At 38.1% G+C, this 21,264-nt stretch overlaps 2 protein-coding genes across 4 annotated transcripts in view; one reads left to right on the forward strand and one right to left on the reverse strand.

Moving 5' to 3' along the window:
* Window positions 1-6,263, forward strand: part of LOC120864749 (endoplasmic reticulum metallopeptidase 1-like) — a 55,717-nt gene extending 49,454 nt beyond the window's left edge. Inside the window, exons 14-15 of the mRNA XM_040241870.1 lie at window positions 5,766-5,929; window positions 6,056-6,263. Coding sequence (XP_040097804.1) covers window positions 5,766-5,929; window positions 6,056-6,220 — 329 coding nt within the window. The 3' untranslated portion in view covers window positions 6,221-6,263. The remainder of the gene's footprint in view (window positions 1-5,765; window positions 5,930-6,055) is intronic.
* A 4,675-nt stretch (window positions 6,264-10,938) lies between these two features.
* LOC120864550 (guanine nucleotide exchange factor subunit RIC1) overlaps window positions 10,939-21,264 on the reverse strand; it is a 140,802-nt gene continuing 130,476 nt past the window's right edge. For all 3 annotated transcript variants that reach the window (XM_040241677.1, XM_040241633.1, XM_040241747.1), the window contains 7 exons: window positions 21,000-21,158; window positions 20,772-20,911; window positions 18,928-19,214; window positions 17,726-17,917; window positions 15,030-15,207; window positions 14,688-14,876; window positions 10,939-13,863 (listed from right to left, as the gene is read on the reverse strand). In XM_040241677.1, coding sequence (XP_040097611.1) covers window positions 13,575-13,863; window positions 14,688-14,876; window positions 15,030-15,207; window positions 17,726-17,917; window positions 18,928-19,214; window positions 20,772-20,911; window positions 21,000-21,158 — 1,434 coding nt within the window. In that variant the 3' untranslated portion in view covers window positions 10,939-13,574. The remainder of the gene's footprint in view (window positions 13,864-14,687; window positions 14,877-15,029; window positions 15,208-17,725; window positions 17,918-18,927; window positions 19,215-20,771; window positions 20,912-20,999; window positions 21,159-21,264) is intronic.

A 21,264-nucleotide genomic window follows, 5' to 3' on the forward strand; every position in this document is an offset into this window, starting at 1 on the left:
CTAGTGGTTTTCCTTACTTTAAGCCTAAATTTTGTATTAATGATATATTAGCATTTTGATTATACTTGTTAAACATTATTTTCAGTGGTTTCAAGCTTTCAATAAGTTAACTTTCAAGTAACACTAGACTGCTTCATGGGTAGTAGGGACATTTTATAACATAGTATCTCAAGCTGATCTCTAATAAGTCAGATACTTTTCTCTCTCTTTCACTTCTTAAGCTTTTTAATGTTACATGTGGGTTTTTTTCCTCCTCAGACTTATTTTTGATTAGCAACTTGAGTGCTTACAGTGTTTCTGAAAGTAATTGAAGCAAATAATTTTTAAGGAGCCTTATTTAAAAACTTTCATTGTCAGATATTTGTCAGGTAGATCGCAAGAGCATTTGGCCCGGCATTAGCAGACAGTTTGTTTACCTTTCTTGGTATATTTATCATGTTTAGAACTAGTAGTCAGGTCCTGGAGTTTCTCAAATGGTGGTCTGAAGTCTTCTCTAATATTATTTTGGAAAAGTATATTTGATCATGTCACTTCCCTACGTAAAACAGCTTTTCTGTGATTTCCTGTTGCTGCAGAACGCACCCCAATTTTTTGGGAGAGAGCATGTTTGGTCTTTGGTAATCTGGCTTATGTACCTATTTCAGCACTTCCCTTATGCACTCCTTAGCTGCATCCAAGTGCTCATTTCCATCGTCACGCACTCTCTTTTGGTGAGAGTGATGTTTTCTTGCTTCTCTCTCTCTCTCTCTCACTCTCTCTGGAACTCTGTTTCTTCTCTTGGCAAAATGTCAGTATTATTCAGACCTTTCTTTCATTGTCTCTAACAGACTGAGCAAGTGCTATCTATTTTGTGCCTTTTGTACGTATCTCGATTGTAGCACTGACCTCCTTGTATCATGGTTATTTAGTTCATATCTGATTTTCCACCATGGTTATTTAGTTCATATCTGATTTTCCACTAGCATTCAAGGGAGGCAGATATGGATGTGTTTTTATTTTTCTTTCTAGTCTCTGTGCCCAGTAAATATTAGTACCACCTAATGCGCACTCAATTTGTTGAGTTACATTTGGCAAATTTTTTTAAAGATGGTATTCAGATACAAGGGAAAACCATGTTTGCTATTTCTAGTGAAGGTATTTTTTGGATAGGATTGACATTTAATTTAAATCAGTAAATTTTGAGTAAAGCAGGTTGTTCTCCATAACCATGGTGGGCTTTGTTCAATCAGCTGACAGCCTTAAAAAAAAAAAAGACTTGCCTCCTTCAAGGAGGGGGAGTTTTGCCAGCAAGTCCTGGGGATTCTAATTCTTCCCTGAGTCTCCAGCCTGCCTGCGCCTCCTGCAGGTTTGGATTTGCCAGCCTGTACAGTCACGAGCCAGGTTCTGTAAAATAATTAACTTTTTCTACATATCCTGTTTGTCTGCTGCTACTCCTAAGTCGCTTCAGTTGTGTCCGACTCTGTGCGACCCCATAGATGGCAGCCCACCAGGCTCCGCCGTCCCTGGGATTCTCCAGGCAAGAACACTGGAGTGGGTTGCCATTTCCTTCTCCAATGCATGAAAGTGAAAACTGAAAGTGAAGTCGCTCAGTCGTGTCCGAATCTTCACGATTCCATGGACTGCAGCCTACCAGGCGCCTCTGTCCATGGGATTTTCCGGGCAAGAGTACTGGAGTGGGGTGCCATTGCCTTCTCCAATCCTGTTTGTCTAGAAAACCCTAATACAGGAAGTTCACTTTTAAAAGTTTCTGCTACTGTTCACTCTGTATGTTAATTATGGAGTTTAAAAAAGACTGAGAGAAAGGTGTCTAGGACTTTGAGTGAAAAGTATCTTCAAACATAACTTTCCCTCTTGCTTATTTTTATTCATTTATATATAAATATAAAATATATTTCTATATATAAGGCCTAATTTACATACATTGACATGTCCAGATCTTACACAGTTCCATTAGTTTTGATAAAATCATACATAACCCCCTAAAACACAAATATTCCCATCACCCCATAAAGTTCCCTTATATTCTAGTCCCCCTGAGCCTGAGCAGCACCTTTCTGATTTCTGTATTAAGAGATTTGATTTGCCTGTTCTTGAATTTCATATATACACATGGAATCATCCAGTATGTAATAGTGTCTGGTCAGTTAAGCATAATGTATTTCAGATTGAACTGTGGTATTTTTAAGTTATCAATATTTTGTTCCTTTTCATTGCTGACTAGTAGTCAGTAGTCAGACTGTCTCGTGGCTTATCACTCTCCTATTGATGGATACCTGGGCTCTTTCCAGTTTGGGGCTAAGGTGGATAAAGCTGTTATAAACATTCTTGTGAAAAGCTTTTTGGGAATATGTTTTCCACCTCTTGTAGATAAATATCTAGTAGTGGAATTGTTTAGTTCATAGGATAGACTTATGTTTAACTTTCTAAAAATGTTGTTTCCATTTTTCTCTACCAGTATACAAGAATTCCAGTTGCTTTGCATTCTTCCTGAAGTTGCTGGTTTTTGGTTTTTCATTTTATCATTCCTTATAGGTGTTCAGTGGTAGTATCTCTTGAATTCCTCTTATAATTAAGATGTGGAACACTTTTTGAAGTGCTTATTGGCCATTCATAGGCTTTGTTTCCTCATGTCTTTTTCCCTTTTAAAAACTGGGCTTATTGTCTTAGAAGAGTTTATATTCTAGACACAATCTTTTATTAGATACAGTGTTACCAGATTTTCTTGCCCATTCATTTTCTTAATGATGTCTTCTGATGAGACTTCTATCTTATCATGCTTTTCTTTTAGGATTAATGCTTTATGTGTCTTCCAAAAATGCTTGTCTACCCAGACATTATAAAGATAGACTTTGTTTTCTTCTAGAAACTTTATAGCTTTCAATTTTTATGTTTAGGCTTAGGATCCACCTTGAATTAATTTTTGTGTATGGCTTGAGGTAGAGGTCAAGGTCCTTTTCCCTTACAAATATTCAGTTCCAGCACCATCTGTTGAAGACTCTGCTTACTGAGTCACTTTGGTGCTCTTGTCAAAATTTTGACTCTCTATCCCTCGGGTTTGCCCACTTCCTTCTGAACTTTCTCTTCTGCACATAGTCTGTTTGGGTTTTGTATTTTTTGGTGACCAGTGGCCATCATATCAATCGTGAAAAGTAACTGCATTTATTGTGTGAAGGCATAGTTCATTCAGTTTTAACACACAAGGGCCTTGAAAATCTAGTAGATAAGGGAAGCTGGAGGACACAAGATGGTAGTAGTGAAATAGTAAGATTTGGTTGTTAAGCAGTGGGATGAAGCACTTGTGAGAGGTAAGGGCTCTAGCTGACAACTCTTAGGTGAATACTTCCCTTTTCTAGGCTTTAACATTTTAATTAGGAATAAACTCATTTTGTACCAACTGGTTTTCTTGTTCATGCCAATAAATTGGTTTTTATTTAAATGCTAGCCTGTAAAAAGGAAGCACAGAAAAATTTAAATCTCTCTCCTGCCTGTACAATTTGGAGAATTCCAATAAAAATCAGGTCCCTGACAGGCAGACTGCACATCTACTGACCTGTGTTTTGTGATTACAAAGGTTAAGAAATCATTAAAAAGAAAATTGGTGGTATGTGTGTGGGTCTGTTTGTGTACCAGTTTTCACTGTTTTCCTTGCCATTCTTTACATGCTTGTTAATTTTAGTATTTAGAACTTTAGTATTCTCTAATATAAAATTATTGTAGTTAGGGTCATTACAAATTTATAAATTAAGAACTGACGCTGTAATGTTGAATCACCCTATCTTGCTATCTTACTGAATCTTTAATATTTTTTAATCATTGATACTAATGTTCTCCAGGTATACCAAGAACCGCCAAAATTTAAAGGGCTAGATAGTAAATACTGTAGGCTTTGCCCTATGTCTCTGTTATAGATTCTTTCCTTTTTTGCTAGCCACTCTTTAAAAGCGAAAAAACCATTCTTAGCCCAAGAACCATACTAACGCAGACCTCAGGTATAGTTTGTCAACTACTGTATACCATGTGTAAATACAGTATTTCTTTACCAACTCATGCCTCTGGTCTGTATATAAACAGTATATCCTGTACTTCTAATATAGAATAGTTGTGTAGACAGTAAGCATCCTTGCCTAGTTCTTGACATTAGAACCACAGTCTCTAGTGTTTTCCTGTTATGTAAGATATTGCCTTTAGGACTAAAAGAGTGTATTTTTTTTATCATGTTAAATAAGCATTCAGAACTTACCATTCCTTCAATGTTTTTTATAAGGAATAGGTTTTAATTTTGTGAAAATCTTTAGCATCTATAAAAATAATCGGATTTTTCTCCCATGGTATATTAGGTTATCATGTATTTTCTTAATGTGATGCATGATACTGGTTTGGGGTGTTTTTGGTACTGTTTTTAACAATTTAGGTATACATTATAAACATAAACACACCGTGACTGTTACAGATCATTAAACAGTTGGTAAGTTTCCCTTACTTTTCCTGTCTTGCAGCAGTTTATGGGGCATTAGAACTGTTCTGTTGAAAAGTTGGCTGGAATTCGAGACCCCTTGGGTCAGGTGCTTTTTTTCTTAGGGTGGTTTCTTTTTCTAGAGAGATTGGCCTGTTTTAGCTTTAGTATCTCTGTGTTCAATGTTGATAACCTGTATTTTCCTAGCAACATACACATTTCATTCAGGTTTTCAAACTTACGGAAATAATAGTGATTATGTAGTGATTTTTAACATTTCTCTTTTTCTTATCTTTTTGTTGTTGTGTCATTTTTAATTCTATTATTGGTAGTTTTAAAAAAACTATTTTAATTGGAGGCTAATTACAGTATTGTAGTGGTTTTGTCATACACTGACATGAATCAGCTCTTATTTATCTTTGTGTATACGTTTGCTCTGCTCTTTTCCCTTGCCTCTTTTCCAGATTTTTGATTACTAGGTCGGTTTGTTCTATTGTCTATTTCATAGATTTCATCTGTAATATTTCCTTATCTTTTAAAGACTCTGTCCACTTGACTGAAATAACCTTTGTTCTTTATTTTTACCCTTTCTGAATATCTTGGGATACAGTATGTGGTTAGGTCTAGTTTTGTAAGCTACATTTTTCTTTTAGTAGCTGGGTTGTGTCTATTCAGATTTATTTTTATGACCAATACTTGCAGTCACAACTGCCTCACAGTATTTATAATTACTTGTGTTTTACTTGCTGTATTTGTATTCTTTTTTCTATGATGTATAAGCTGATAAGAATACCACAAAAACTGGCATACAAATAGCAAAAAATTAAATAGGTGATCAAAACAAAAATATAAATCTTAAGTGCCAGAAACTTTTTTAAAGCGCAAAGCCAACACAACAGTTTTATCTGCTTTCCCCTTTCCCTCTGTGTTTGTTACAGGCAGCATTTACACATTAGTCTTCCACTTTTACATTAATATTTGTCTTAATACAATGTATGTGGATACACTAAAATCCTCAGTGCTCTTTTGCTCTGGTTTTTGCAGTTATTCTCTAGATTTCTGAAGGGCTTCTGAGTGATAGGTAGGTTCTTGTATGTTTAAATGCCTGGGCCAAGGTTTTCGTATTATGAACTCTGTGCTTTTTCTGCACCTCATTGCTTACCTTGTTGATTCATAATGAACATCCAGACTGAAAGCCCTCCACTAGGTTTGTACTGAGTGTCTTTATTGCTAGTGAAGCATGAACTTCGTAGTCTGGTTTGGGTTGCTTTTCTTGAAGGTTGTTTTAACTGTTCTTCCTTTTATCCTACAGGACCAAGCCATATGTCATTCTATGTTCGAACCCACAAAGGGGCCTTGCTTTCTCAGTGGTCTCTCGGCAACGGCACCCCAGTCACAAGCAAAGGAGGGGACTACTTTGTCTTTTATTCCCATGGACTCCAGGCCTCCACATGGCACTTCTGGATAGAAGTACAGGTGGGATGCACCCATCATCACTGCTATCACTGACCAGGTTCCCAGGGTGGTATTTGGTAAGACCCTTGGGATCAGTCACTGTTCTGCCTCCTTAGAGCTAGAGAACTAATTAACTTTCTCCTGCAGGTCTTGGAAGAACAGCTTGAAGGAATGGTCACTGTGGCCATTGCTGCCCACTATTTTTCTGGGGAAGACAAGAGATCCTCCCACCTGGATGCTCTGAGAGAGAAGTTCCCAGATTGGACATTTCCCTCTGCCTGGGTGTGCACCTACAATCTCTTTGTATTTTAATCTTGTGGATGAGCTCTAAGTACATGTCCAGTGGGATACTCCATGTGGCACAGTTTCTCCTTATGTTGCATGGACGGTTGTATGTATAAGTCAGTGAGTTTTAACGAGCATATGTTCAAAGAGCTTTGTGGGCTAACACTCTTCAGGGCTGAGCATGATCTATCATGGTTACACTGTGGAGTAGAGTGCATGGCCCTTTTGACACTTGAAAATACCAGTTTTCTGGCACTTAAGCACACGTGGGTACTACACACACACGTCATTTTATATGACCTTAAGAACAAAAGCCAGCAAACCAGTTTTAATAGTTGAACCTTTAGGATCATGAAAGATGCAGAAGGTACTATAAATCCCTTGTTAATGAGACAAATGACATTTCCAGTTAAAGCCCAAGACCATTGTTTTTTGTGTCTGTAGATGGTAGGTAAAATATCACAGGAATTAATGATCAGTCATAAGAAATTTGAGATGAAGATTGGCTTCTGGGCCCCAGGCTGTGCTGGGAGCTGTGCTTCTCTGGGCAGCCTTGTGGACAGTCTTTAGAGTGTGCTTGGTGGCTTTAAGGCCCTAGTACTCTGATGTGGAAACCTGTATTGAAGTGGTGGCTCCTGTCCTTCAGACACGTGGTCACTAAGATCCATCGTTGGGATGCTTTTCTGAGGTGGTTTTCAATACCTGCTTCCTTTTGGGGTTTCCAGGCTATTTTGGTTTAGAATACTGTTTGTGGAAGTACAGGACATGAACTTCCCTTCTCAGAGGGCTGAGGTGCCATGCTGGCTGTTCTGGGAGTGGGAGGAGAGTGGGAGTGGCTGGGCATTTTATTTTGATTCTTAAAAAAAAGGAATGAACAGAATATTGTTATCCAAAGTTAATCCTTCAGGGCATACTATTATTGATGCACTGGGTCCTTGTTTTCTAGCCAGTTGAACAGGTTAGTTTCTCCGTAACTTACTGTGTCTGGCAGAGCTGGCTTTCCTGAGACTCGAGGCTGTGGCTTGCACTGGAGTGTCCTTCTAGCTGTTGGTGTTTCGGTCCTGCACAACAGCAGCTCTAGGACTTAGAGGTACTTTTCATGTTGAGGAAGATGGCTGTTGGCTCCAGCAGTGGAAGAGTTTGGCGAGAGCAATGATAAATTCTGCTAGCTTTCTTTTTTTCCATTAAAAATGTAAAAAGTTAGACACTTTCTGTCTTTAGCAAGTTGGGCTAAAAAAGCCATAGTGAAACAAACAAAACAGTGGCACTCGAATCTGCCTGAACAGAAAGAGCATAAAGCTGCTTGTCTGATATATACAGTGTGCATTCTGAATCGTGCTCCTATTTCCTTAAAAACTGAGCCTACACAGACAGCAGGGTTACAGCCAGAGCTGAACGGCACCATGCTGTCACATGCATGGACACTGGAACCAGTGCTTCTCCTGGACTTTGTAAGAACCATAGAGTTGACCCTTGAACAGCACAGGGGTTAGGAGTGCTGACCTCTGCACCATTGAAAATGTGCATCATCACACCCCTGTATACAAGGTTTTGCATCTGTGGATTCAACTATGGATCATGTAGTACTGTGATATCCATTCAATGAAAAATCCCTGTATAATTGGACCTATAGTTCAAATCCATGTTGTCAAGGGTCAGCTGTATCATTAGTCTTAGATGATTCAAGTGACACACGAAGTCTGCACTGTTCATAGCTTTTATAGACTCACAATCATGGAGAAAAATAGTATCTAAATGAATTTCAAAATACAGGCATATTTTCTGTTTCTGTGGTTAATCTGAAATAGATTACTGGAAATTATTTATAGGGAAAAGCAAAGCAAAAGCAAACTTCCTAATGTGGAGGAAGGGCACTACCTGAGTTCCCTGTGATTCCTATCTGCCCCACCCCGCCTTGGGAAGCATGTTGTTAACTCCTTTTTGATAATAATCATGGTTTTCTTTGCCTTTATTTTCCTATGTGGACAGTTTGCTCTTGTTCTGGTTTTCTTTGGCATTATAAAGCTCTAATGTTGTAGAAGGTCAGTAACAAGATGCACATTAGACTCAGGGTATGCTTAATACTCTGGGGGACTGCTTTAATGCCAAAAATGGTTAAATAATTGCACACAATACTCATGGCTCTTAATATACACACTGTCAGATCAGCAGTCTGAAGAACTTGTTTTTGCACAGTACTACACATTTGGGGAAAGTGTGAAGGATTGTGATTTTGCAGAAATTCTTAAAATTTACCCAAGAATGACGGCTGCATGCAGTATTTCTGTTTCCGTACTTCAACAGATGAACAGAGGCCTAATCATTTCTAAACCATTACCACCACTTACTTAAACCAGCCTGCACACTCAGGAAGCTGTAGGAAAAACGAATATGTCTGTCCATTTCTTTTCACTGGTTTGCTAGGGATGAATTGTTGCCTTACAGTTTAACTGAAATAAACATGTTAAATACTAGTCACTATCATTAACAGAGAAACAGACCATCATTGTTTATATTTTCTTGTAACCCCCTCATCTGAAGAGTTATTTTAAATCCATAAAGCCTTTTAGAGCTTGAAAAAAAAAAAAATACAACAACTCTGCTGTTAGCAAGACCTAGTTGGCTCCTGTGGGTATAATTGCTATTTTAAAGGGTCATGTGAGCAAAGAACTCAACATGGCTTCAACTGGAATCCATTTTACTGTGGAATGAAATTGTGCATTTGAATTTCACAGAAATTAAATGTTGAGCCTACAGCCTATTTAGCAGTTTTATCATCACTGTTGGCAAAGAAAATCACTGAAGGGCCAATAAAGGATGTTCTTTCATTGGGGGATCGGGGGGAAGAAAATATATCTTTCGGCCAGACAGTGACCCCGCCGCTCACAAGGAAGGCACACCACCAGGCCCCAAAATACAGAACCCACTTGTGAGCTCCATGAAAGTTACCTCCCTTTCCAAGTGAGTTCCCTCAGAACAGTTCATTACAAGGTGAAGCAGCCAAATAACTTATGTTCTTAATAATACCTTGTGTTTTAGGGCCAATAAAGCCAAAATGCATCTATGCCTCATGTCTGTTTTTATTCAAAAAAACATCTTGGGCATTTTTGAAGTTCATCAGTACTTTTAATACTCGCACTTCCTTTCTTGATTAGTGAAAATACAACAAGTGTACTGATAATTTCTTTTCTTCAAGTTTGGCCTGTATCATGACCAAAATGAGGTTTAGCCCAGGAATGGAATGTGGGTTTAACACCTAAAAGTCAACATAATAGACTGTATCATTAGAATAAAGGACAACAATATAATCATCTCAACAGAAGTAAAGTTTTTTTGACAAAGTTAACACCTCTTTATAATAAAAAATTTAATAGAAGGGAACTTCCTTAACCTGATAAAGGCCATCTATGGGAAACTCAATAGCTGACATCCGAATGTATAATGAAAACTCAGTACTTTCCCCCTAACATCAGAAAGACGAGGGTATCTACTTATTGTATATTGAATATTGTATTGGAGGCTCTAGCCCAGGCTCTGATTATAGATGACATGATTTTCTATACAGGAAATGCCAAGGAATCCACACAAAAAAACTATTATATAGTTAGTGAATTGAACAGTGTTGTAGGATGCAATTGTAACATAGAAAAATCAATTATTCTATATACTAACAAACAATAATCCAAAAACAAAACAGTTCTATTTGCAATAGTATCAAGAATAAAATACTAATAAGCTTATTAAAAGTACCTATAAAACCCTCCTGAAACAAACTGAAGCCATGAATAACTGGAAAGACATTCCATGTTCATGGGCTGGAAGGCCTATTATCAAGATGGCAAGATTTTCCAAAAATTGATCTGAATATAATCCTTATCAAACTCCTAGCTGCCTTATATGTGTGTGTGGGTGCACACACAAGCTGACAAGGTGACTCTAAACTCATGGAAATGCAAGGGGCACAGAAGAGCCAAAATGGTCCTGAAAAACTCAACAGCTCTCAAGTTCAAAACTTCCTTTTTCTAGGTAGCAACAGTAATCAAAACAATGTCATACTGGCATCAAGGAAGGACCCAGAAATCAATGTAATACAACTGACAGTTCCAGAAATAAACCCATTCATTTGTAGTCAGCTGATTTTCAACAATTCAATAGGAAAAAAATCTTTTCAGTAAACGCTGAACTTTTCAGTAAATTATAACAACTGAGTAGTCACATACAAAAGAACAAAGTCATACCATATACAAAAATTAACTCAAAATGGATCAAAGACCTAAATGTAGGTGCTAAAATATAAAACAGAAAAAAACATAAGCATAAATCTTCATAACCTAGGATTCAGAAATGGTTTCTTGGATATGACACCCAGAAGCTCAAGGAACCAAAGAAAAAGTTGGGGACTTCACCAAAATGAAAAACTTTATGTCTCAAAAGACAGCATCATGAAAGTGAAAAGCCCTCAGAATGAAAAAATATTTGCAAAACTGTCTAGAATATATAAAGAACTCTTGCAAATCAACAATAAGATAAATGAGCCATCTGTGGACAAAGAATGTGAATACAGTTTTCTCCAAAGAGATGTGAATGGCTAATAATCATATATGAAAAGATGTTAGCCATCAGGGAAATGTAAATCTAAAACCATAAGATATGACTTCATACATAACTCAGATGGCTATAACCAAAAATACAAAAACATGTTGACCAACAGAAACTTGAACCCTCATCCACTACTAGTGGAAATGTTTTTTTCTTTTAAAATGGTACAGGCACTTTGTAATACAGTTAAGCATACCCCGCCCCCCAGTCCCCCCGCAAATTAACCAGTTATCATAACCCAACGTTTCCACTCCTAAAGAGAACTGAAAACTTATGTCCACACAGAAACCTGCCTATCAGTGTCCGAGTTGAATCCCTCCCAAGTGTCCCTCAACTGATGAGTAAAGAAATATATCCATAAAAAGGTATACCCATATATATTTTAAATATAAATTTTTAGTTATAAGGAAAATTCTAAAAGGTGGAATTATATAATGAAATATGACTTTTAATACATACACTTTTTGCTGTTAACTTGATGAATAAACAAAAAGTTCATGTAATGGTTTTATTGCCCTTTACCAAGTTAAAAAAAAAAAATACACATTACAGAAGTAGCAGCAACTTTTAATTACAAGCAAAGGTTGACTACCCCCAAATTACTTGTTTTGGTATCAGCAAATAATTTAAACTTCAAATAGTTATACTGAATATTTAAATTCATTGGTTAAATATGGCTTAAACAGTCAAATACGTGATCCAAACAAGGCAAAATTAAAATATGATTAAAAAAATTAAAGTATATAACAAACTACCAAAGAAAAGTTTTTCCATAAAGCTGCCAATCTTTTTGCCTTGGGGCCACTTATATCTGTTGGTTGCAAAACAAGTATTTTATACAAGAAAAGTTTCGGTCATGGCATTAACCATAGGAATATGGTTAACTTAATGGTGCCCTGCTTTTAAGAGTGAAAGATGAACCCAGCAGCACATTAGGATATCTGTAAACATGGCTGTTTACCATGGTGACTCATTTCTATTGACTACATACACCAAACACAAAAGTAATGCTAGTTCTTCTCATAATGGACTAGGACAGGAGAAGGACTGCTTCAGGTGTCTTGCTGGGCTGCAGGAATTCATGTGGGAAACAGTTCTATCTTAAGATTCAGGGAAAGGTGGTTTAAAACAAAGGCTTAAATAAACGTAGCACCAGAAGGCCAGGTACCAGTAATCACATATTCCACCAATTCAGGAGTTTTAGTATGTGAAAGTATTGCACTTGTAATGTGAAAAGTAAGTGATAGTAAATTATCAAAATCAGTAATTTAAAACCATTGATGACTTTTGAACAAAGCATTTTTCAAATTTGAGTTTCCTTTCAAAGGAAACCTGGCTAGGACAACTAAATCTAGCCATTAATTTTAAAAAGCAAGGATAGAAGACCAAGTTTTATTTCTAAACTGTAATTGCACTATGAGAGGAGAGGCTGTTTTACATAGTGGTATGAATTTGGTCCACATCAAATATGTTGTTACTATAAAAATAAGTTTGTTTTTGTAAAAAATAACATTGCATTCCTTTGTTCAAATTGCACAGTACAAACAAGCTATCTAAATTAATACTGTTATAAGGTAATTGATAAACATACAGTGGGTATGTGTTTAGTCTGAAGCAACTGAATCTGCAATTGTATTTTCATAATGTATGAAAACTAAAATTTAAGTCATATCTAGAAATACATAAAATATTTAAGTTATGATGAATGCATTCTTTACATACTAATTTTTAGTAGCCGTGATAATACAGGATTCAGCAGTCTATTTACATAGAGTTCATTTTTATTCAATTTACAAAAGCAATAAATAAGAAACTACATTAATTTGCACAAAACCTGTTTCATTTCATGATCAGTGTGACCATTTCTGTTACCTTATGACCAAGCCAATAAATCTGTCTTCCTTTATGAAGAGTGCTTGTATCTGGAAAGAAGAGCAAGCCCTGTCTTTGTTCTAAGAGTGAGTATCTATAGCCATGCAGAATCCAGCATAAAACCTTACAAATTATAGTACAAGCCCTAAAAATAGGAACAGTGCCTTTGAGTATATTTACACAAAATTATTCACAAAAAGATATGATTCTTTGATACAAAATAGTTTAGTGGTATCTAATAGCATAATTGATAAGAACTCCTCAGGCCTCTGCCTACACTCACCTAGTAGGAACCAAGCTAGACAAAAAGCAGGCACACTGACACAGGTGAGCAGCTTCCATCAATTGAGGACCGGGATTAACAGGCCAGAAGAGGAGCATCTTACAGGTGCCTGTTGTACCAGGGCAGGCGTCTATTCAGAGGCCCAATTAGGGAGTCCAGTGCTCTTGATCCAGGGGGCATACAGGTAGCTCAAGCACTTGATGAGCTACAGCAAGCACCTTAGCATTTATTTTTAAAAAGCAGTCCAGAACACACGCTGAACCAGAAAACAAAGGAGGCTTTTAAGTAGTGAAAAAGTAAGCTCATCTGGGGCAAAATGATCCCTGTGGTTTAAGAGCTACCAATCTTTAAGAAAACCAAAATGTTCGCATGTACACCTGTACAACATTCTGTACAACTTTCCACTGCAGCTTAAAAAAAAACTTATGAAAGATGATCTTTTTTTTTGATATCCCATTTTTTATGGACTGAAGATTTCGTAGAAGAAAAAGTTAAAATTTAATAATACCTTACCAGAGTCTCTGAGCTGTGTTCTCCCCCTGGTTAAATTTTCCAACTAGGTCACAGTGTCCTCAGTTGTGCGCTGATGCTAGTTAATACTGCCCGTGGAGATGGTACTCACTGTTGTTAGGACACAGAACAGTCGTAAGTCCCATCTTGGAAAGGCTCCTCCTCCTCTGCTCGCGCTGTGGCCTCCTCTTTCCGGCTTACCAGACTGCCACCTGTGGCCTCGCCCTGGGGAATGTTCCCATGGCCCAAGGGGCCCCTGTTCTCCTCTGCCCGGGCGCTGGTCTGTTCAGGAGTCTTACCCACAGCCAGCGGCTGGAAGGCTTCGGGCTGGACCTGCTCTTCTGTGATCTCACTAAGCTTCTGCAGGTGTGGCTTAATGATGTTTAAAAATGGCTTGTATCCAGGACTAAGCAGAAGAAAAAGGAAATTGGCTCTTATCAGCCACATTCAAAAGGCTCCATAGCATGTTATGGACAGATTCTTACTAAGCATTGATACAGTAGGGTCAGTGATAGATTACAGGGTACAGGAGGAGGCACAGAGGTGGTATAGGAACGGAAAGGCTTTTAGATGCCAAGGCCCCCGTGGAGGGGGCTACACATAATGTAACTGTGAGCACCAACAGCAAAGATGGATATTCTTTATCCAGTATTGCAATTAAAAAGCATATTCTATAATCGTAAACACCATTAACAGGATTTTCAGACTTGAAAAACAGGACCTTCAGAGAACATTTAACCTAAACGAATTTGCCAATTAAGACTAGAAGACTAGAGCCAAGTGAGGGAAACCCCAAATCCACAGGTGACTGGTGACAAAAGGGGTAGATCCCAGGCTCTTCCACTTTCATTCACTATTCTTATTTTGGGCTTGTCAGTAACTGCTATGGAATGTTCAACTCACACAGACCTTAAACGTTTGCTTGTTTTCAGGTTATCATCTTCAATCCCACAGAAGCAGAAATCTCAAGTTCCACCCTAGTTCTAAGGTCATTTGTACTATATTGGTCCTCAGTGACACACATTCACTGACAACAATGAATATGACTCATTTAAAATAACTGGGTCTAAAATGGTAACTAAAGAAAATAATCTTAAAAATTAATATACAAAAGGAGTTTTTATTTCAAGCAACCTACAAATCTCCAAATAAATGAACCAGAAATAAGCCTTAATGTGAAAGAGGGGAAGTCACCAGAGGACAGTCAAGGTAACGAGCCTAATAACTTACCAATCTGTGGAGGCCCATCGGTCCACAGCATGCAGTCCTGTCTTTATGTTCTGTAACATCTCTCCATCTACCTCTGAAGACTGTATAATAACCAAAATCTGGTTGATGATTGAGGATTCTCTAAGAATCAGGCCTATAACAATGCACCAGTCCAGACAGCCTGCCTCCATAAAGACGTGCAGCAAATACCTATATACAGAAGCAGAAACACAGTGACTGATGCTAGGAAGGATCTATGGATGAAGAGAAGGGCAGTCATTATTGGGAAAGCAGCCTATATACCCAATTTGCCCAAACACCCTGAGGAGGCATTCTATGCTTCCAAAATGTTGAGAAACTTACCGAAGCTGGACCTGGGATTTGTGAGGCCCTTTACTCGCCAACTCCATGGAGATATGCTCCAGCTCTGACTGGGTTAGACTGAGTGTGGAGAAATTTTCATCCACCATTGTCCAGTCTCCATCCACCATGGAGCTACTTTCAGTCAAGTCCGTGGCTGAACCAATACTGCATTCATCACCTGATGAAGAATTGTCAAAAGTCACAAACTAGCTTAATGTATGTTTTCCTTCAATTAAAAATATTAGCTGTCTCTCAGATGTTGCTTCCTCTTTAGGATTTTGAGACCAAAACATTAAATTCACTACTAAAATTCCCATGTTACATTAAATAGTAGATGTTTAAAAAAAAAAAAATCAGAGAGGTAACCAGGCATTATGTGCCATATAAAAGAAAAATACACTACTACCTATTAAGCAGTCGTGCCCACCTCTGGAAACAACAAACCTAGCTACAATTTGTTCAAGTCTTTTTTGGGGGAGAGGGAGGTGCCACACAGCTTGTGGGGTTTTAGTTTCCAGGTCCTTGAGGCAGTGAGAATACAGAGTCCTAACCACTGGACTACCAGAGGATTCCCAATCAAGTCTTTAGATTCAATCACCAGTCTACAAGAAGTACAGAAACTGTTTAAACCATGAAGATGCAATCAACTGAAATCCAGTCATGAGAAAATCCACAGAAGCAAGTCTCTTCAATGAATAAATTGCAAGAAGAAAAAAAGATGGGGAAGGGGAACAAGCACTAAAAATGGAATTTAAGAAACATAATCACTGTGTATGAATCTTACTTGGATCTTGATTCAAAGTATTCTTGGGCTTCCCTTGTGGCTCAGCTGGTAAAGAATTCACCTGCAATGCGGGAGACCTGGGGTCTATCCCTAGGGTGGAAAGATCCTCTGGAGAAGGGAATGGCTACCCACTCCAGTATTCTGGCCTGGAGAATTCCATGGACTGTATAGTCTAAGAGACTGCAAAGAGTCAGACACAACTGAATGACTCTTACTTTCTTTTAAACTGCAAAAATATTATGACATTGTAAAACAGCTGGAATTTGAATACTTACTGGATATTTGATGGTATTAAGGAGTTACTGTTAAATTTTTAGAGAGATGTGCCATTATTTTTAAAAAAAAAAGTCCTTTTAGAAATATATACTGAAACATTCACAAATAAAACATATCATATCTTAGATTTAGTTCAATAATACAAGAAGGAGAAAGTGTTTTATCAACAAACTTATTCATGAATTGGTAATAACTTAAGTGGGGGCTGGAGGGAAGGTGCCCATTATAGTATTATTTCTCCTTTTAAAATATGTTTGAAATAATCTCTTTAAAAGGTTTTCTAAAGAAAAGCAATGATGCCACCTCATGTCCATTAGGATGCTACTATTAACAAAATCATCAAAGAAGTGTTGGCGAGGATGTGGCAAAACTGGAATCCCTGCCAGTGTTGATAAGAAGTAAAGTGGGGCTGCTGCTATGAGGAAAAAGTTGAAAACAGAATTATCACATGAGCTGACAATACCCAGAATTGAAAACGGTCTCAAAGAGACTTCCCATATTCATAGTACTCCCCCGTTCTTTGCAGCATAATTCACAATAACCAAAAGGTGGAAGCAATGCAAGTGGCCACTGATGAATGGATAAACAAAATGTGCTTTGAACACACAATAGAATATTGCCAAACCCGAAAAAGGAAGGAGATTTCCATGCATGCTACAACCAGGATGAATTTTGAGAACGTTATCTAAGTGAAATAAGCCAGACACCAAAAGACAATTACACAGGGACAGAAAATAGAATGTAGTTGCCCGGAGTTGGGGGAGGGAGAGATGGAGAGTATTCTTTAATGGGTATAAAGTTTTGCTTTTGCAACGTAAAAAAGAGTTTTGCAGGTTGATTGCCCAAGAATATAAATGAACCGAACACATTAAAATCCTTAAAGTAGTAGATTTTACATGTATTCTACTACAATAAAAGAAGCCATGGCTTCTATATGCCTCCCTACATAGGAGCAGCTCAGACAACAGTGAGCATACACTGAAAATCAAGCATCAGGTGGATCTGGCCATTGAAGCCGCAGAATCAGACCAACTGCTGCTTCAGCTCTTATATAAACCTAAACAACATGAATCACTTTAAAGCTTCTTCAATTTGTAATTCACCCATTACTATAATTGCAGAAGACACACATTTTTTTGGTAAAGGGTCAGACAGTAATCTTAGGCTTTGAAGGCTGAGATGCAGGGTATCATGCAGGAATTTAGAAGATAAAAAAATTTTCCCATAATTTTTTACAGCTGAAATAAAAAACAGAAGATAACTGGTAACAATTTTTTATAATACAGGTCCACCTATGAGAAGAATGGGATTCTTTACACATGGATAAAGTTTTATTTACTTGAGGTTCAAAGTTAGTGTTTTGGTATCATCAAAATTGATTACAAAGGTTCATTTATTAGTGTTTAGCTGTAGTGAGGTTTTACCTGTTTCATTTATGTAAAATAAACACGGCAAAGTATAATAAAAGTGATTTTGGCCTTGTGCTAGTAACTATTCACCTGTCCAGCAGATACTAATGCTAATTCTCAAGGACACATCTTGAAAGGAGTGAAGCTCTCTCTGAAATGCTACGTACGGCATATAAACTTTCCTCCAAAGAAACTAATGAGGAGCTAGGATTTAAAATGATATCTACCTTTATTAGATAAAGGTGACAGGAAGGCATCTTGCATCTGTGGCCCGTGAGATGAGGCTGTGTCTATTTCTTGATGAGCAGGACCAATGTTGCCGAGCCAGCTCTGACTTCGTTGGACATTAGAGACGCCAGCATCTATCTCGAGGTTTATAAATGGGTCAGCTGACTGTGACTTTAACAGCTGCTCTCCCACTGCAAGGTAGGAAACACACACACAAAATGGAATCAAAGGTGCACACACTGCCACTTCCAGTTCAGTTCTTTCAGCTTCTCTTCCCCCACCAACTCCAAACACGAAAAGTTCAAACCCAATCAATGTCGCTACACTGCATCACCCATCCATGAACCAGGGAGGCTGGACTGGAACAGAATGCACTGACCAGATAATGCCACCGAGCAGTCATCTTCTAGCATTATTTAACTTACCAGAGACTAGGCAAAACCTTAGTCATCCTTAAATGACTTTCCTTGGTTTTAAGATGACATGAAACTTCCAAATGCCATAATAAAAAGGGTTTTGTTTGAATTGTCGTAAGAAATAATGATTTCAACCTGAACTAAAAAAACCTAAAATTTTTTTTTTTACCAAACTACAGTTCACTTTGCCCTCTCCTAATTTAGAAGATGGCCCAAGCTCTCAAAGACATATTTTTACCATTTCTCTGGAATGAATCCTGTCAGGTAGGTCACAATTTAGCTTATTTTGAGATCTGTGGCTAACCAATGCCAAAGTGAAAGTCGCTCAGTTGTGTCCAACTCTTTGCGACCCCATGTACTATACAGTTCATGGAATTCTCCAGGCCACAGTACTGGAGTGGGTAGCTGTTCCCTTCTCCAGGAGATTTTCCTGACCCAGGAATTGAACCAGGGTCTCCTGCATTGCAGGAAACTTCCTACAAAAAAAAAAAAAAAAAAAAAGTGTGGTATCTTCTATACTCAGTCAATGCTCAACTTGCTGATAATCTGAGAAAACAATTGGTTGGATTTATAAATTAAACTTCAAAGTCATAAGGCCAAGAGACACATGATCTACTTTTATTTACATCCTTAGTCAAATGGTGGATGTTCCAACTGATCTACAAAAAGTCAGCTTCTATCTAAGATTGGAATGAAAAGACTTCTTGAATATCAACTAACAGAAAAATGTCTAAACATTTGGAGCAAATACAATTCTTGTATAAGTAACACAAAGCCTATATTACCTGTTCGGTATTTTCCATTTTTGAAAGGAGAACTGACAGAAGAAGCTGGGATGATGGGAAGTGGCCAAAGGAAATCTTTGTGGAGCCTCTTCAGGGCCAACACAAAGTTGTCTACTCGGGCAGCACGTGTACGCTCCTTGCACAGCCAACTAATGAGTTCAAAGCCCAACTGGGCTGCAAAGCAGCCGAGATCCTTTAGCCGAACTTCTTCTAAGAGACGCCGAGCGTGTCTCCAGAGCATCATATCAATATACATGTTCTCAGCACAGTCACTGTCTTTGCTCCATCTGTAAGTGGGAACACAAGTAAGCTACAGAACAAGCTTCACATACTTCTTATGAAGTAGCACTGAAAATGCTGACAAGGAGGTAGGAGATTGAGGGAAGAGGAAGATCAGAGCTTCTCCATGAGATAGCACACCTGTTGAACAGTAGCTGGAACACAGTAAGTAGCCTCTTAAACATGTCTGTAAAAGTACAGAATAGAAAACAAAAAGGAGACTGACAAAGCCAAATCAGGAAGAGGATAGTGACTGGATGAAGTAAAGAAAGGAAGCAAACAAATGCTGTATTTGAAAAGACCAATGAAAAGAGGAAAGGAGATCAGACCAAGGAGACTAAAGAGAAGCAAAGTGAAATGTAGTCTCTTAATGTGAATTATACAGACACATAAGAAAAAAACGGATTTAAGAAATGAATGACTAAATATCGTCTGTTACCCCTTATTCCTATGAAATGGTGTGTCGCAACGGTTTGGTACTGGGGTGATGGGGTGCCTTCAGAGAGCAGTACTGGAGCAGGACTACCTGCACTCTGAACTTGGCTCTGCCACACAGTTTTGTGAATATAGAGTTTATTTTTCTGGGCCTCTGTTTTTCACCTGTATAATGTGGATAATAACAGTATATTTACCCATACGGAGCTGTTACTGAAAGACCTATACACTGAAATGTTTGAATTGTGCCTGGTGAGCAGTGAGCACATAGTATATATTAAACACCACTCACATTCAGGGTATAGCTGAGTAGCTACTGTTTGCCTGGCAATTGTTTTATAGTCTTTCACGGTTGCATGTAACTTGTTTACGGTGTGTGTGTCTGGGTGTGTGTGTGTGTTGGGAATGCAGGTGTATTAATGGCTCTGATAAGAAAACGCTGTAAAACATCACAATAAAAATGTTCAGCAAGCTCTCATTCTGTGTCAGGTGCTGCAGGAAGAGCACACACAGAATATAAAAGAAAGGGTTAGGGGAGAGGAAGAGACCAAGAGCCCAGACCACATAACAACGCAGGAAGGAGAACAAGAACCTCACAAAACAGGCAAATCTTATTTTACAATGTTCAGCGCGAGTTCAGAGCTACCCTTCAGGGCATAGTAACCCATCTACATATAATACAGGTTTCAGACTCCAGGATACACTTTTTTGGCACGAACTGTTTAATGACTTCTCCACTCAAGAGAGTCACAAGAGAGTCCAGTACAGGAGGACTAAAATGTCAAAAGGTACACTGGGAAAGAATGGGAAAACTGTTGACTGTAAGAAGGCTTTTGAATTATTTGCAGATCTATCTTCCTTTTTATTCTGGTCCTCTATTATCAGAGGTAATTTAATGTTAGTCACATTTAGAATGGGCACATCAAGACCTATTCTAGTACAAAGGGCAAAAATACTACAAAGAATAAAGAAGTGAATTTAGGAGAAAGAAAAAAGGGAAGCCTTTTGGGAATGTAAAAAGGAACTGCAATAAGATCAGTTTTTTCCTAAGATCCAATTTTACAAAATACTCTGAAATGCAATGTGTTATAGAATTCCCTAAAAGCAGGAACAGTTCTTCATTCTTTTACCTTTTTCCAGAAGGACCGGATGGCATACTTAGTGTTTTCTGTAAGCTGAATTTACTAGCAGGAACACTGTCAGCTGACTGGGATAAACTGATGCTTCGATTCCGGAAGAACTCAAATCCACCACCACCTGAACTAGGTTCCTATGATTACACACAAAGTGCAGTATGGTTAGAGGAAGATGCCACGTGGGTGTGTGGCCCAGCAGAGCTGTGCAATTCTTCAACTAACCTGAGCTGTAGGTGTGGATGGGGGCGTCTCAGATTCTCCAGAGCCAATGGCTTTCAGAAATCGAATCATGTGTCGACACAGGTCCCACTTGCCTTGTTCCAGGGCTGTGTTGAAAAGAAGGGTGGCATGTTGCCTACTTACTGCTGGGACTTCCATGTTCTAGAAAAACAACCAAGAATTCCTTTTATACTACAAATGATTTGAGAAGATATGAGTAATTCTTTATCTCCATGCTTCCCTAAACCCAGACAAGTAATGCAGATGT

Source organism: Oryx dammah, unplaced genomic scaffold (genome assembly GCF_014754425.2).
Source record: "Oryx dammah isolate SB20612 unplaced genomic scaffold, SCBI_Odam_1.1 HiC_scaffold_1, whole genome shotgun sequence".
NCBI lineage: Eukaryota > Metazoa > Chordata > Mammalia > Artiodactyla > Bovidae > Oryx > Oryx dammah.